Consider the following 18,200-nt stretch of genomic DNA (forward strand, 5'->3'; position numbering starts at 1 on the left):
TTTTAAAAACCTAAATCCACGCGGATGAAGTCGCGGGCATCAGCTAGTTTTAAATGAACTAAGTACCAATATAAGGAACTAGAATTCTATACTATTAAGCCATAGATTAATGATGATTGGTCTCGCTATAAGCATTTCAAATGTCTTTAGTTTGTGTAAAAAAATATTCTTTTAGCAAAAATAGGCGTAATTATTAAGAGTAACGTCGATTTTAAATTTTCACTTTACGTCATATTGGTTTTTGACTAAAAATCTTGTATCTCAAGCATGAAAAGCATATGAAAAAGGTGACACCTTGGATGAATATAATATCTATTATCTCTATGGGTGACATGCTCAGGTAGGCTCCACCCGCCAACGAGTTGTCACTACGATAAAACGGGCTCTAAAAATGATTTTTGAAAATTTAACTCCTAGGGGGTAAAATAGGGGTTTGAATTTTGTGTAGTTCACGGAAAGTCGCGAGCATAAGCTATTTAATAATAAAATAAGCATACATTACATCATTTCATTTATTTGCTCAACTTATTGACAATTTCGAAAATCACAGTTAATATTTCTGACAATTGCTTTGTAACTATCATATTACGCGACAACAGCTGCCAGCATGTAAATGGGGTGTGGGTATAAAACGGTATTATAAATATTGTTATTTTATTGGCCACAGTACATAACTACATATTTATAATATTAGGTATAATGAATTGAAATTATATATGCATTGAAATTGGTACATTCATTATTAAGGAACTTAAGAATTAGAGAACAGATTTTCATCAAAATAATAAGTAATACCTAATAAACATATTATTGAATGATTTTAAATAAAAACAACATAAATATTAATATTATCTTTTGATCTTTCCATTTTATAAAGCGAGCATAAAAAATGAAGAGTGATTGACTTGAAAGACACAAAATACAAGAAAAAGAAGCAAGATAATGACTATATCATTCACTAATATTCTTTTTAAATAACTAAAACACATTTCTCAATCAAAATTAAAACCATTAGAATTTTTAAATATATACACACTTTAATGGAAATCAAAAATTCAGGCGCCGGAGGACGTCCGACAGAAGCGAAGCTTCAACGCATTTTGCGGTGAGTCATTTTGACTGAACTGGACTGGACTGGAGTCGGTCGTTAATACGAATTAGCCAGGTAAAATAAGATCTAGATCTAGTTTATCTCTCGGTAGAGTTAACGCTACCGGCGATGTATATTCTCATTTAGGTACTGCCCGCTGGCAGAGCCCAAATGTCTGTAAAAAGCTTCGCTTCAAAAATCACAATATGCTATCGGAATATTACCTATGTGTAAATAACAAATAAACATTAATGGTGTCACAGTGATACTTAAAACTTAAAATTTAGTACTTAGATATATTGTAATGGTGGGATCATAGCGCTATATACAACACCAACAAGTTCAATATTCTATGACAATCACTCGAGTTACCTAAAACATCTAAATTAATGTCACAGAGCTTTGTACAGAAGCACAGAGTTCGAGACGCTCACCTTCATAGTGGACTCTAGTCCCATCAACTTGTACAAAACTTTATAAACATTTATTGCATTCAATTACCACTACTTCGAGTAGATCAAGTGCTACTTTAAACGTCTACCAAGAAATTTCTGAAAGCAATTCACTTTTTATCGAATCGAATTCCATTATAATTTACTACATTTTACCCATTCGTTTCTTTAAAAAAAAATCGAAGTATTAGCCAATAATGTACACGATACGTTTGAATATTTTATGACATTAAATACATCACTTTAAACATTATGATTTATGAGGTTTATATTGAATATACATTGCAATAATTTACATAAAACATAACAATAAGAGAATGTTCACAGAAACGACATACATAAAATATAGCAGAGCCTACTTCAAAAACTACGTAAACGCGCAAAAAGCGTCCAGTATACTTATAATAACATACACATTAAAAGTAATCATTTCAAAGCGGCACAGTATAGACCGCAAGAGAAAAAAATGTTAGGATCGAATATCGTCTTGAGATCAATAATAGTAAACGAAGTGACGAATCCGCGGATTCACAACTAAACGTAACACGTTCACCGGCCACTCCTTATTCTATTCCAGTCCACACCTACACCGACATCAGTGCACGTTGGCTGACGGAGAACCTTTATTAATACTAATGTTTTAGCGCTAATATCATATTAGTCGGCACATTCGAAATTCGAACCACTTTTAGAACTCTAACACTCCTTTCACACGGCAGTCCAGTTTTGCAGGACCGGCTTTTTACTGTATCCTGCTAAACTGGACGCTGTGTTCACATGACAGTACAGATTTGCAGGATCCAGTAAAAAGCCGGTCCCGCAAAACTGGACTGCCGTGTGAACACGGTTGCATCCTGTTGCATCGTGGCGGGCGCGGGGCGGGGGCTGCCACCACTCCACTATCCTGCAAAAAACAGTGTCCAGCAAAAAACCACACGCAGGAAGCCGTGTGAAGACTACTGTTGAAATATATGTGTGATTAAACGGGATCCCGCTTTTTACTGGACTACGGATCCAGTTTCTAGTGACAAAACCGAATGGCTCAATTCGACCGGATCGGTTTTTTTGCAGGAACCCGCATGCGGGATGCTCGTGTGAACGCTAGCAGGGTCCCGTTTGATGGCGAATGTAGCCATCAAACGGGATCCTGCAAAAAACTGGACTGCCGTGTGAAAGGGGCGTAATGGTTCAATAGTTTCAATATTGTCCAGTCCATTTACTTTGCTCAATCTGCTCACACTTTTTACTTTTCACTTTTCGTAATGTGTAGATCTTAACGATTGGTACAGCTAGCGGACAACAACTTGAACAAATGCGGTCTCGTTGCCGGACAAAAGCGGGCATGAGAGGATTTCCACCGAGCGGGACCACGCGATTGGTTCATCAGTCGCCTCTTATTTTCATCGATGCTCCAATTTCCTCCCACTACGTCGCTTTTTGCTCAAATTATTTGCCGGTCAATATGTCATGTATTTATAATATATTTTCATAGGTAATATATTTTCATATTAATGGTGCTCTACTTCTCCAACTGCCTCTCTCTCCTCAAAAGTAAATTATATTAAATTAGGTCTAAAGTAATGTTATCGTTTTCCGCAGAGTACTGGTTTGAAAATTGTCAGTAGTTTAATGAAACTGTGAACAAACATCAATGTATGTGTTTCATACAGCATACAAGTTTTGTGTCTGTTGTGTGTGTGTGTGTGTGTGTGTGTGTGTGTGTGTGTGAGAGAGAGAGAGAGAGAGAGAGAGTTAGTCGGATGGCCACTGGCCTCGCAGTGTTATTATTTATTGCACACAACTATTTCACATTATTAATACACTGATAGGGATGTTTATGTTTATAAAATATACACATTTTCTACTGACTTTTATCTGGTAATTTCAAACATCGAAACATTTATTTAACGACTAACGCATATTTTAATAAATGATTTAAAGATCAATTCTTTCTAAGTAGTTTTGTCTGGCAATTCCGTTGTATTGTTTTCAGGGTCTATGTTTAAAGCGCAATCCATACAGCGGACTAAAGTAACTCAGCTTATAGCAGCTAACCGACAAAATAAAATATATGAATTGATAGGCTGTCTCATCACCCCTCTATAGGACTGTATTGCATCTTTACTTTTCATGAGATTAAAAACAACTATAGTCCAAACAAAATGACTTCTCACGTGACATTTTAACTCTATGGGTCAACTGACATGTCAAAAGTACGGTTCACCTTTACAATAAGGACTAAAATCGTATTTTTGACATGAAATTTGATACATAAAGTTAAAATGGCGCATGAGAAGTCATTTTTTACGCATTACAAATAACTTTATTATTATAACAATCATATGTCAAAAATTATAATCATATGTCAAAAATGATTTCATTCATTTCTTAAAAATTGTTTACCCAAAATTATAAGGCTGCCATTCGCATTTTTGTTCGTACCCCCCATGGTTTGAAGCTCGCGATATTATGTAATGATATCTGACTATACTATGTCAGACAGACACTATGTGAAGGGAGACAGGGCGGAAGGGCAACATAGTTTGTGGTGGACTGAAGTATGAAAAGATACAGGTGATGGTACGTGAGCTAAGTTGTTTCAGCTCGCTGTGTGGCTTGCGCTTAATTCAGTTTCTTCTACTCGTTGAGATATAAATGTGGGTCATACTGGATGGTAAGGGAAGTGAGGTGTGATGTGTGTGCGCCAATTAATGCGAAAAAAAAAATGCAACCAACTATACAGTACAACTAAATCTGACATTTTGACGCAGCGCCACTGACGCCACAGACACCCAGACTCGAAGGTCCACCTTTAATTTTGCAATAATTATTTCGACTTTATTTTGTTTGATATTTATGCAAACAGCCGTTTCATAGCGGAGAAATTAGCCTGGACGCTTGTGTTAATGTATTTATCAAGTTATTTTCAAGGATTTTTACAGGTCGCGGTTGAAGCAGCTTGATCGATTACTGCTTGCATTGTCAGATATGTGTGTCTTTGGTATTATCTACGTCCGTACCAGCAGGGGCAGAATAATTATTAGTTTTATGATTTCAATTGAATAGCTATTAAGGTCCGTAAGCACAAAAAAGTAACGGAAGGTGCTACACTCAACACAGCGCGCTATAACAGGCACTTGTGTTTCAGCTCTATTATGCTCGCCGAAGCAGAGAGATGACGACGAGACACCGGAACCACAAGCTCTTCAAACGCAATCTGACCACGCACATACATTTCTCGGCGTGCCTTGGAGCGAACCGGCGGCAGGCAATCGCAATCCGATGGATGAGATATGTTGCGTGAGTGCGTGGAAGGTCTCGATGATTAGGTGTACCCGGGGGATTGAAGAGACCCGGCGGCAGGCTTAAACCGGCTTGACGCGGGCCGATGGGCGGGATCAGCTGAGCGCACAAGGCCTCGAAGATTTGGTGCTCTGGTTGGAGAGACCCACGGGCAGGTTTAGGCCTTGCCCAGCGGGCCGATGGGGCTGATCTGCTGCTGCTCCATGGCAAGCGCGCGGAAGACCTCGATGATAAGATGTACACGGGGGATTTAAGAGGCCGGATGACTGGGGTAGTCCTGCTTGACGCGTGCGGATGAGCGGGATTTGCTGAGCGCGCAAAAGGCCTCGAAGATTTGGTGTATTCGGGGGGCCGGAGCGACCCGCGGGCAGGCTTAGGCCTGCTTGACACGCTTGCGCGGCGGGCCGATGGGCGGGATCTGCTGCTGCTGCGTGGCGAGCGCGCGGAAGGCCTCGGCGATGAGATGCGGATGCGACGAGATCATATTCTTCCAGCCCGCTGTGTCCATTACGTCCGTTGCATGACTCCTACAGTAAGATAACGCCGTATTAATAAGAGGCATAAAATAGAGAACATAAAACAAATAAGTTAGGGTTATTTGTCCGTTAATTTAGAAAAAATAAATCTACAATATTACATGTTCAAAAACATAAACTGGACATAACCATAAACTACCACTGTCTAACGAGACTAATAAAATCGACAATAATGGGGAAGACTAAACGAGAATGCGGGATACGAGGTCAAACAATATCTAATCTTTTGACTGCCATATTTCATTATATTTCACCATATTTCATTTTTGATATATTATGTATTTAAAAAATATTTTGACTACCAGTTACGCATGAAATGAAACTTCTTTAGCTTTGTTGATATAACTGCTGCTATTCTGGTACACTTTATAAATGCACAAGAAGGCATCTTACAATCGTTTTATGGTAAAACAATAAAAAACCACTGGTAGTAGAAATTTGTGTCAAACAGACGACAAACAAACAGACAGACCAGAAAGCGCGTCAATAAGATCGTATCAAAAAGAACGTACGTGTTGATAAAGTCGATGGTCTGCGCCTTGAGCTGGTCGGCGGAGTGCAGGTCGGCCAGGATCAGCGTGTCGGCCGCAGTCTCCACCGACAGGCTGGTGCACAGCGCCTCCTCGCACATCACCTTCAGCCTGTCCAGCGCATACTGAAACAAAAACAACACTGTTTTGGACGCTCTGGCTTATATCACAATTCACGACAGAGAACGTCGAGGATTCGACATCACTGGCAGGCGTCAAATATTAGTACATTTAGGTAGGTAGTAAAAAAAGAGTAGAAATAAGACTACCTCTATTATTAACCTCTACTATTCTTCTCTCGAGCCACGCGAGCGAATCCGCGGGTAATAGCTAGTTAAAGAGCATCCAATATCGTTTCAAAGTCAAGGTAAAATAATTATTGTGCAACATGTTCAGTTAAAAATAGATCTGAATCACAAACAAGTAATGCAAAGATATCGCAAGCAATGTAAACGAAGTAAAAAAAATCAGTCAATTGCGATTTGGACTCGCACACGAAGGGTTCCGTACAATAGGGATGATGACTACCTTGTAGTCAAATCAGTGACTTATTATCAAACGTCAAAATGCTCGCTTAGTAAGGGACCTTGTATGTAATACACAGACGTGACGTCATAAACATTTGACCCGATTTGACGTACTTTTTTTTGTTAAATCGGTAATTTAAAATGGTAAGCAAACCTAATATTAACAGGACGTGGATTGTAGGAATTTTGGCGAATTGAATTTTCATGGCGGCCATTTTAAAATTTTTATTATTTGTTGTTATATCGGCAATAAAAATACACATTCTGTGAAAATTTCGACTCTCTACCTATTACGGTTCACGAGACACAGTCCGCTGACAGACCGACGGATTTCTAGTGTTTCATAAAGAAGCGCTAGGTCTAGAAATTTTTAATTGTAGGTTCACTCTATCCGTTATAGAGAGAATCTACAATTAAAAGACCTCTGCTAAGATTTTTTTTCAAAAATACCACCTAAGCAAGGTCGAGGCAGGTTAGTTAGTCTTTTTTTTTAAAAAGCCAGTCAGTGGGGATTGCCGAAGTTCCGGCAGACATTACAGAACTGAAAACTTAACCTACTAATACAGAAAACATACAGAAAATATTGTACATCGACCTTTAGACAGAGATAACGGTTTTAGATCGTTGTCTGTGTCGTTGAGACCGATAAAACGTCACATAGGTATGAATGACAGAGACAACGCTCTACAAAGCCGAAATCTCATTCTAAAGGTCGTTGTACATTTCTTATCGGCTACTGTACTTGACACTTCCATTAAAAATGAACCTTGATGGTTGCGTTAAGGAATAAATTTTAAAAGCTAATGAAATCATTTCCAATGTAACTTAATTTATTATTACTTTGTAACTACAATTTTGTTACATGAAAAATAAAAATAAATAAAATCAGTATGTCGGTGATTCGACCTTGAAATTTTTTTCTAAAAAATAATAATTAAATAAGTACCTTATCTGCCGCTGCTAATAAATCGTCCGCCATTTTGTCTAGGTTAGGCGCTCGATCTGTGTAAATGAATCTTAACATTTCTCTTAACACTTCGTGGTCAACGTCCGTGATGTCCACTCGATTTCTTTTCCTCTCCTCCATTTCATGTTCGAACATCGCGGCAAATACTGGACTTCGCGCTGAAATGAAATCATTTTTTATGAACAGAAGTTGTAAGACCTTTAAAAAGTGTTTATCTACACCCATAATATTATGAATCCTCTATAAAAGATTCTGAAACAGTTAGCTTATTGCCAACATTAAAACACCCAATATCTTAATAACCATTAAAGCATCCAACGAGAGAGCATAACGAGACAGATTTATGCCAGCAGTATAGCGCTGTCTCTTTTTCACAGGAGTGTTATGAAATTCAGTACAACATTATAACACTCGTTTGGATGCTTTAATGGTTATTAAGATATTGGGTGTTTTAATGTTGGCAATAAGCTAACTGGGTATGGGTAATATTATGGGTGTAGATAAAGTCTTGTATGCAACTGTTGATAATTAGGTATTAAAACACTCAAGTCATACTATTATCACACGAGGCGAAGCCGAGTTTCGTGTTTTAATGCCCCTCTTTATACAACAGTTGCATAAATAACTATTAGACTATCGTGAGTGATTACCATTCTTAATTGCGTAACAACGACTTTTCCCTGACGCCAACTGTACCAGAAGCCCTAGTATATTTATTCCAAATTAAGAAACGTGACACCGGAGTTTCGTAAATTTGCGAGAGTTGCGATTGTGAAATCAAGTTTGCCCACCCATAAAAAAATTTAAGGCTCTGAACTTCAGAAAACCGAGGACCAGATTTGATATCTACCTATGTGACAAGACAGCTTGGATTGGATCACACGCACAGTAGTTAACCACGACGATCAAATAAAGCTATCTGACGCATAGTTTTGGCTGGTCAGTTTTGACTAAATGCAGTCTCTGGTCGCTTAGGTCCTTAGAACTCAGAACACTGTTGACAGTAAGAAAGTATACCGATGCCTAGGGAAGCCTGAGTGAGGCGCTGCGGGCCGGGCGTGCAAAGTGCGGACGCACTGGCAACTGGCAAGTAAGCAAGCTACTGCCATTTGTGTGTATGTGTTAATCCAAAGCCGAAATGCCGGCACATTGCGATTGGGATAGGCAATTCACAGATATTTTTTTAGAGTTTCGCCTTTGGGCTAGGAATCAAGGCACTTCTAGATTGATCTGAAAACTCGCTATGCAGAAGCTGAAGTTTTAGCTTTGGAGTTTGGACCAAAACGCTCTGGGCATTTCTGAGGATTGTCTAGGCCAATAGGTACGGAACCCTCGTTACGCGAGTCAAACTTGGCCGATTATTTACGACTTTGAGAATGGAACACTGAAAGGCAGTTAAATATATTATTGTATTTGTCTATCTATACTAATATTATAAAGAGGTAGGCATGAGGTAGGTAACCTCTGAAAATACTGAACCGATTTTGATAATTCCTTTACCAGTAGAGAGCTACATTATTCCTGAGTGACAGCCGCTATATTTTATTTTCAAATAATTAGAGATCCCTCCGAAAATTGTTATAAGCTACCCGTGCAAAGTTGGGGCGGGTCGCTACTAGGCTACTTATACAGCGATAGCAGAGTGTACGATCTATACGATGCACGATGATTAATTAAAAAAATTAGTGACACATCCAGACCATAGTAAAATTACGCCTGGTGCCAATACATTCACACTCGTAATAATTATTATTTATCTGGAACGGAAATAAGGCTAGTCTCCAGTGTACACAGAATACTAGGACATGCGGTCAAATGTTATTAATACGTGCTCGCATTGAAGGAATCATTATAAAAAGTGAATCATGAAATGACCGTAAACACGGACAATTTAACGATAACCCAATAACGAAGTGATTACAGAATTTCCATGACATATTTTAGGGTCATTTATTAATTTAGGTTTGGCAATTTTATCGGAACATAATATTATTAATAGTAACTTAATAAACTAGCTTGACTAATTTAATGCAAAATTCCATGTATAGTTCGCGACAGGTCGAAATGGCAGTCGGGGTATGAGGTAGGAGGTCGCCCCGCACACTCGTACAGCACCCGCCCTATCCCGCACCGGATTAGCGCGAGGGCTGTGCGGGTGGCGGGGCGTCCCCACCCCGATTGCCATCTCGACCTGTCGCGAACTATAGGTATTTATGTACGCGTTCAGTCCGTTATCAGTAAGGACACATTCGACAGTTACAACGCCATAATTTTAACGTATTAGAAATAGAATAGTAAATAGTCTGTTAACCAGAACGTAGGTATGACTTTGTTGCTTTGTTCAATGGTTCAACTATGAAGAGATACCTACATATTTTTGTTATTATTTGCAACATAATATAACGAAGTCGGGAGCCCAGGTCTAAAAATTGCACTCACGCATAATGTAAATTTCCCTTAACGGGTTCAATTCACATAACGCGCGACGGAAGCTTGTCTACGCGGCTCCCAGAATTTGCAATAAAGGACTGTATGTAGGCGTTCATTCAATATTATTGTGTCATCGCGTCTGCTTTGTGTCTGTTTAAGCTTTTGTCGGGCATGATAGTTCAATTTATCTCCTCTAATTGAGGAAAAGGTCTTTAATCCATACTAATATTAAAAAAGCAAGTGTTATTTTTAACCTTTGCACGGCTTCTGTTAGAAGAAACATATCTACTGTGTAACTCTGTAAGACCTTACGTAAATAAATGTATTTTTGCAAAATAAAGAAATTGAATTGAATTGTGTCTACTAACTTTTCACGACCCATCCGTTTAAGCGATTTTGACGAAAGACAAAGAGATAGCTTACAGTCTGGAGATGGACGTAGGCTACTTTTTATACCGGAGAATAAAAGCCAAACCCACACGGATAAAGTTGCAGGCATCATCTTGTAGTATTATACTTTTAACCTAAACTACATGTACATTTTACTTCTTTCATAAGACGATAGGTACAATAAATAAAATGTATAAAATACTGAATGAAGTTAAATATTTACCTGCTAATATCGCTTTGTGCGCCTGGAACTCCCTGCCTCCGACCGCTAGCGTGACGTCCGAGAACCTCTCGTTGTCGAACAACGCCCCCAGGTCGTCCGATAACCGGCACTCGGGTACTTTGAACTGCACCACGTTACTTTGTCCACTAATGTTTATGCTGTCCGCCACAACTGACACTTCACAAAATATGGTCAGCTTGTCTTCGGGTAGGAGGCCGTTCGCCTCGTCCAATAGGAAGTCTCTGTAATTGATAGGAAACATTGTTTTACTTTTAATTCTTTCAACATGTTTAATTTTTTTTTGGGAATTATTTGGGACGATAAACAATTATAGGTACATATTAAGTATTAGGTACTTAAGTTATTAAGTATAAAGGCTTAATAATAATAATAATAATTAAGTATTAGAAAGAACTATTACACCTGTTAAGTAATATGTAATTTACGCATTATTCAAAATAAAAATTATTTATTTCATGTAAACCAATTTGTAGCTTTTATGACATGTCATGACTTTACCACACACCGCCGCGCCAGTTCGAAAAACAGCTTCTACGGAAAAGAAAACCAAACCATGAACTACGTTACCTACCATGATTTGCGCGATTACCTGAAGTTTTGATATAGGCACGTTTGCCAATTCAAAGAAGCGCAAGGATGGGCGTAAAAAACATAATTTATTATGTTTAAATCAATTTAAAAATAAAGATAAGATTGTCACTACACTAGCGGCACGCTATGATGGCCGGTTTGACACATTACAATAGTGATGTGGAATGTCAATTTATTCTCGAACAAAAAACAATTAAGTTTTGTTTTTGTACCTGATTAAATAGGTTTAATAAAACAAAAATGTATATGTTTATTTAATTTATTTGAACGAACTGAATATTTGAACGAAAATGAATATACATACTTTATATGCACACAAGAAACATATGAATACAAAAGATACCGAAAAAGGTGCCACAAAAGGCCATAATTAATCAGATTCGTCCATACTACTATTTTCACTGTCGTCACTGCTATCATCACATACATTAATAATTATATGTTCGTTTTCTATAATATTATCTATTTTCACATCTCTTTCATAATCTTCCCTTATTAATTTAACAGTTCTATTCACAACCTTTTCCCAGTCTCCTTTAGTCACATGTTCACAAGCTTCTTCTAATAATTTTAGCATTTTTTTTGTGGTAAATGGGGGTTCTGTATTGTGTCTTGCAGCATATCCCTTAATTTGAGCCCACACCAACTCAATCGCATTATACTCACAATGGTAAGGCGGTAACCGTATAACTCTGTGCCCATGTTCTAATGCTATTTCGTCAATGACGTATCGGATCTTGGTTGGTTTGTTTTCTTTTAAAAGACGTACTAATTCCGCTTTTAACATATTCATGTTTGCATCTACGCCATTTTTACGAAGCCATGCGACGATATCAGCTTTCTTTTGGGATTGGGCAGGTGGCTTGTCAATTTGCATCGAGTGGTATGGGGCGTTGTCCATAATTATAATAGATGGTTCAGGGAGGCTACACAACATTGAGGTAAACCATTCAGTAAACTTTTCTCCATTCATGTCTTCATGATAGTCTCCAGTGGTTTTTGACGCAAAAGCCATGAGAGAACCTTCGACAAACCCGTTGATGGTTCCGGCGTGACAAATTATAAGTCGCGATCCTTTTCCTACAGGAACTTTGGAAGTAGATGCTGCTGTGTCATCGTTCCAAGAACGGCCTACAGTATGGTTAGCATTAAGCCATGTTTCATCCAAGAACACAACATTTTGCCAATTTTTGATTTCTTTCACTTGCCGTAAAAAAGTATACCTTGCCATCGCTATATCAAATCTTTCCATCAATATTTTGCGTTTGTTACATTTTTTGTATCGAAATCCAATGGTCTTCAAAATCTTCGTTAAAGAACTTTCCCCACCGAAGAATAATCCAGCTTCCTTCAGTGAATGCACCAACTTTTTTCTTGTTGGATACTCCTTCTGTAAATAGTAGCCGTAAACATGTCTTCGGATAGCATCGGCATCAAAGCTATCGATGCCTACGACTGGTTTTGCTCGTTTTCTCTTTTTTGGTGTGTGAAGTTTATTTTCTTCTGTGCCAGTCTCGCCATATTTTTTTTTAGTTATCCGTCTAACAGTTCGTTGTCCAATATTAAGCGCATCAGCTACGCGTTCAACCACTGACGTTATAGGTAAAATTGGCCCTCCATTTTGAGCTTCACGATCGAAATAGTTACGAAGGCGTATTAGGAACTCACGTGTCTGACTATTTAGAACAGTTCTCTGCGTACGTTCGGTCATATCGACGAAATCCACAACAAAGGGCTTGAACAGAGTCCAAATTAACGAGCAAGGGTCAACAGTAATGCAGTATCAATATTTGAAATCCAAAGCCAGGTCAAAACTATATCACAATCGCATTGCACTGACAGTTTATACTTTTCGAAGCAACGTCAATTCGAAACTGCTTTGTTTTGCATTGAGCATTGACGCGAGTTTGCCGGAGGTAGTAGTTGTGCTAGCCAGCGATCCTATGTGACGATCGTATTAGATTCCATTTTTAAAAATTTATTGATATTTTTTTGCGATTTCAGAGGTTTGTCCACATAGTGAAAATTGTTCATATTCACAAGTACATTCACCCCTTAAATGGTGCAAACTGATTTTTCTACACTTGTATACATTTAAGAAATCAATTTAATAAATAAATTTTGAGTCCTAAACCTAAAACTACATTCGATAAAATTTATGAATCTCTGCACATCACTATCGTCAATAAAGTAATACAATTATTTCCTTCAAAGTCGTTATCAATTAATACGGAACTTCATGAGCGGACAAACGTCAAACCGGCCATCATAGCGTGCCGCTAGTTTAAACGCAGTATCTTAGCAGAAAGGATCCCTGTCAATATTCCGAGAACGTTCTAACGTTGGTTTTATAATACAATCCCAGCTTTGTTGCAAATTCAAGCGATAAATTCTGCCCTTCGCAGATATAAACTTTACGCAAGCGGCATCAAATTAAAATAAATACTTCTTGGAATTTATATCAGTAGGTATAGTCCATTTATATATAAAATTTTAATTGTAAACAAACAATCTCAAAAAGTTCAAAATGGAAACGATTTTATGCATCACAATGTATTGGTGAATAGGCATCTTCTAGACTAGCACGCTCCAATCATTGCTGTTTAATAGGCATGATTGTCGTCAAGCGCAAGCTTATCTCACAATAATTATTATAATTAAAAAACATTCTTAACTGAGTCGATTTGTAAAATGGATCATAATACAACATTTTCTTGCCTTGAAATTGAAACTTTAATAAACATAAGAACTGTTGGTCAATCTATTGCCGCCCCGGGTGGGTCAGCTGGTGTTGAATGTCAATATTTAAGTCACATTAGCGTGTAATGCTTGTACACATCATACGCGTCATCATGGTCAACAGATCACAGACTCACTACTGAACACTGGTCTCCTGTCAGAATGAGAAGGGTTGGCAGACTTCACACAGCTTTGAGAACATTATGAATAACTTTCAGATATGCAGGTTTCCTCAGGATGGTTTTCACCGTTAAAGCAAGCGATATTTAATAACTTAAAACGCACATAATTCGGAAAGTTACAAGGAGAAAGCTCGAATATCTGGGCCATGTTATGCGCAACCCAAAACATGATCTACTGCAAAGATAGAAGGCAGACGCAGACCTGGCCGTAGACGAATATCCTGGCTCAAGAACCTTCGCCAGTGGTTTAACATGAGTACAAGATCACTGTTTAGGGCAGCAATAAGCAAGATCCAGTTAGCCTTAATGATTGCCAACCTCCGGTAGGAGATGGCACTTGAAGAAGAAGAAGAAGACAGGAGGTTCATAGAAGGCCGACGTCTTAACCATTTATCTATTAGTAGGCCTTCATCGCTTTTTTAAAATATATCGTGACATTTTGTTAACATCATGACTTGTTCATTTTCTAAAAAACACCACTTAAAAGCTATATTCTTCCTGCCTGCATTTTGCCGTTTCCGGCTACCGTCTTTATCGATTTGATCGTAGGTCCAGCGGGCTTGGGGCGTTCCACACTGCGCTTACCGGAACAACGTACTTTAGGGGTTTAGCTTGGCCCCATCGAGTGTCGATTCCATTGTGTTCACTACTTGTATAATTTTTTCTACATGAAAGAATAATATACCTAAGTATTAGGTATCAAAATACATAGTCTGTACTGATAACTGCATACTATGATATGAAATATACTTAAAACTTCATTGAATGCAATAAATTAATGTTTTCGCTAAATTGATTGAAATTGAATAATCTATAATAGGTAACCTGTGGTTTGCCCTCACCCGAGTCGAACTAAAACCTTGCGTCCTAAGTTTATTTTTCAGCTTGGGGGCTATATACATTATATTTGAATTTGAAATATATGCGTTCATTCTTTTAGAACAGAAGTTATAAGACAGATGGACGAACGAACAAATGCAAATTTACCTGGCTCGGCGAGTTCGCTTCATTACTTCAATAAACATTGTAAATAAACTATCAACAATGGTAAATTAAGAAGATAATCAGATTAAATTATAAATGACAAATACTATACTTATCTTACCTTCTGATAAATTTTTTGAAGCCCCAGTCTTTGCCTTGGACGAATCTGTACGCTCGTTGTGACTCCATAGCTTTTGTTTCTTCCCGTTTCGCATTTAATATTGAAAATTTAAATTTTGCCCGAACTTCTGATTTGTTACACGACACTAATAATAAATATAATGATAAATAGTCTTTGCTCTCCTCGTCCAGTCCTTTAGGATTAACACGGAGACACCATTTTAATTTGTCACTAGCACCAGCTGAGAATGTCGATGATTTTAACACTTCACCCATTTCTTCTCTACAAAAACTAAAATTATTTATTGTCCACATGTAACTGAACTTCACCACCTTGACCTGAAAAAAGAAAGAAAAAAGGTGTTATTACAAGAATTAACTAAATTAGACAAATGCAGAATACCCTGAACAAACTACAAACGGACCTTTAGCTTGCACTGAAAGCTTTTAAAGATTGTGCGTATGAAATAACAAAAAGACTTGTAAAAGTTATATACAGTGTAAACATATTGCGAAATTGAAGGGATCGGAGTAACAATGTAGGTATCTACTAAGCCAAACAAACCTTAGCAATTTCAATGTTTTAAGGAGTTTTTCGTTATATCTAGAAGTTATAATAGTTTACACTGTACGTATGAAACACTCGTGTATGTAGCTTTACACATAACGCATATTTAAATTTTAGTTTCAATTAGATATAACAGCAATATTTTGGGGGTGGTTCAGAATCATCAATCTTCTTCTACTGAAGAATGACATATAAAACTTGACTAAAACAATAAAATTTAAAATGATAGGTCTATAGGTTATTATCGATTTTAATCTTAATTGGTTTTAGTGCTAAACCAATAAAGTTGAAAATTAAAACCCGACTACGGTCGTCTTAATGAACGCTGAAATATATAAATAAATATAGTAAAATTGGGTTTCTGTCGCTTGGTATATTTATATTTAAGAAATCAGTACATATTTTTTCTTCTTTCATTTGACATCCCACTCAATACAATAGCAATATTTTTTTTAAAGACGCCCACTTTTTTGGACGAGGATCCGACCGATCGATATTGTTCGTTTAAAATGTAGGGATAACAACGAATAAATTGACACCTCATTCATCAAAATCGGCCCAGTAGTATAGCCGCTACAGTGGAACACACGTAGATACTCGTACATACATAGACCGCCAAAATCATAATCGGGTTATCATGATTTTTGGCTTTGCCGTAGTCGAATAAAAATACCTAATGCGTGGACACCTCGCATCTAGTGGTAGAAAATAACCCTGTATACTAGATGCAGTTTATGTGGATATGAACAGACCACTGCACCGCTTTATATTTTTTATAGCTTTGATGACTACTGGCTATTGAAGCGGTTACACTTTGAAACCTGACAACACGTTTACGACAAATAAAACGCGAGTAAACCTTACTTGACGCACCTATGTATGTTGGACAATGTACACACTCTAAAATAGTGGTCGAGTTTATATAGTTTTATGACCATCATAGAAAAACCAAACGCGTTAGCGAATTTTGTAACATTTTAAGTTATTGCTCCTTTCGAGGTGGCTATTTAAAGTGATGATTGATGACTTATGAGTTATGACATTTAAATGTTAAAGTCAACTGAGGATCATTTGCCGCCCGGCTTCGCCCGGGTGAAATTTGACATACCTATAAATACATAATATATATTATCCTTTGTTACTTCTGGATACAGTAGCTTTCTAAAGATGAAAAAAATATTAAAATCGGTTCGGTAGTGTATAAGAGTTTAACGATCCCAAACAAACAAATCTTTCCTCTCTATAATATTAGCATAGATAACACCAGTTTTTGCCCACGATTCCATCCCGTCCAGAGAAAACGAAGGTCTTTGTTTTCTTAGGATAAAAAATATCCCGTCAAACTCCACGATGTAAAGCATACCTGCTTCGTCAAGATCGGTTCAGTAGTTTACCCGTGAAAACGTAACAGACGGACAGACTCATTTGCATATTATAAACTAACTAGCATATGCTCGCAACTTCGTCCGCGTGGACTACACAAACTTCAAACCCCTATTTTACCCACTTAGGGGTTGAATTTTACAAATTCCTTTCTTAGCGGATGTCTACGTCAAAATACTACATGCAAATTTCAACCCGATCTGTCCAGTAGTTTGAGCTGTGCGTTGATAGATCAGTCAGTCAGCTTTTACTTTATATATACAGATTCGTTCAGCCAAGGCTTTCGAGCTATAGGTATAACTTGTTCATGGGTTCAGTCAGTCGGTACACGTACACGTGTGGGGGCCCTCAGTTCGTTGAGCTGGGTACATGAGCAATCGGAGGTCAGCACTAGGCGAAGCGTTCGCTTGGGTCTTGGTCGTTGCCCCCGACCGTTGCTTGCTTGGCTTGCGAGCTTGCGGTGCTGCTGAGGTCTTCGCCCGGTCACCGACCCGCTACAAGGCCGCCCGCATCATCCCTGCTTTCTTGGATTACAAGTATATCTATCGCGAAATCCATACTGTCAACTTGACCGTTTATCTAATGTTGTTGAAAGTCTGTGTTTGCAATATTACTCTATGTTTATTTATTTTTCTACTGTTAGGAAACTACATTCTATAGAGATAAACAATAGCTATTACGTGGCCAATCTTGTAACTGCAATTTAGTTAAAAACCTAAACCGGTCTGTATGTAGATCGGTTTAGTTATTTAACTAAATTGCAGTTACAGGATTATATGCTCACTGTCAATGATGACTTGCTAGTTTTTAGCATTCCGAACCCAAAGGGTATAACGGACCTCTATTAGCAGAGGACTATCGGTCACTCCTCCATACAAACGCAGCTTCATTCTTATTTGAATACTAAGCAACCAAAGTGGCAAAGTTGATTCTCATTTTACCAATCAACTTTGTAGACACGTATTAGAAACTAAATCTGTGCCTGTGATTTGCAAGATTTTCGTAAAAATCCTGTGGGATCTCTTTGAATTTTCGGGATAAAATGTAGCCTAAGCCTGCCTCCGGGATGCAAGCCATCTCTGTATCAAGTAACAGGCAATTTTGTCAAAATTAGTTAAAGAGATAGGCCGTGAACAGCTAGCAGACAGACACACATATTCAGAA

The 18,200-nt window shown here is 37.9% G+C and overlaps 1 protein-coding gene across 5 annotated transcripts in view; it reads right to left on the bottom strand.

Moving 5' to 3' along the window:
- Positions 1–494: 494 nt before the first annotated feature.
- rdx (BTB/POZ and MATH domain-containing protein rdx) overlaps positions 495–18,200 on the bottom strand; it is a 69,930-nt gene continuing 52,224 nt past the window's right edge. For all 5 annotated transcript variants that reach the window (XM_034973766.2, XM_034973765.2, XM_034973764.2 and 2 more), the window contains 5 exons: positions 15,087–15,424; positions 10,449–10,690; positions 7,385–7,563; positions 5,894–6,036; positions 495–5,372 (listed from right to left, as the gene is read on the bottom strand). In XM_034973766.2, coding sequence (XP_034829657.1) covers positions 5,219–5,372; positions 5,894–6,036; positions 7,385–7,563; positions 10,449–10,690; positions 15,087–15,424 — 1,056 coding nt within the window. In that variant the 3' untranslated portion in view covers positions 495–5,218. The remainder of the gene's footprint in view (positions 5,373–5,893; positions 6,037–7,384; positions 7,564–10,448; positions 10,691–15,086; positions 15,425–18,200) is intronic.

The sequence above is a fragment of the Maniola hyperantus genome, chromosome 12, assembly GCF_902806685.2.
Source record: "Maniola hyperantus chromosome 12, iAphHyp1.2, whole genome shotgun sequence".
Classification (NCBI taxonomy): domain Eukaryota; kingdom Metazoa; phylum Arthropoda; class Insecta; order Lepidoptera; family Nymphalidae; genus Maniola; species Maniola hyperantus.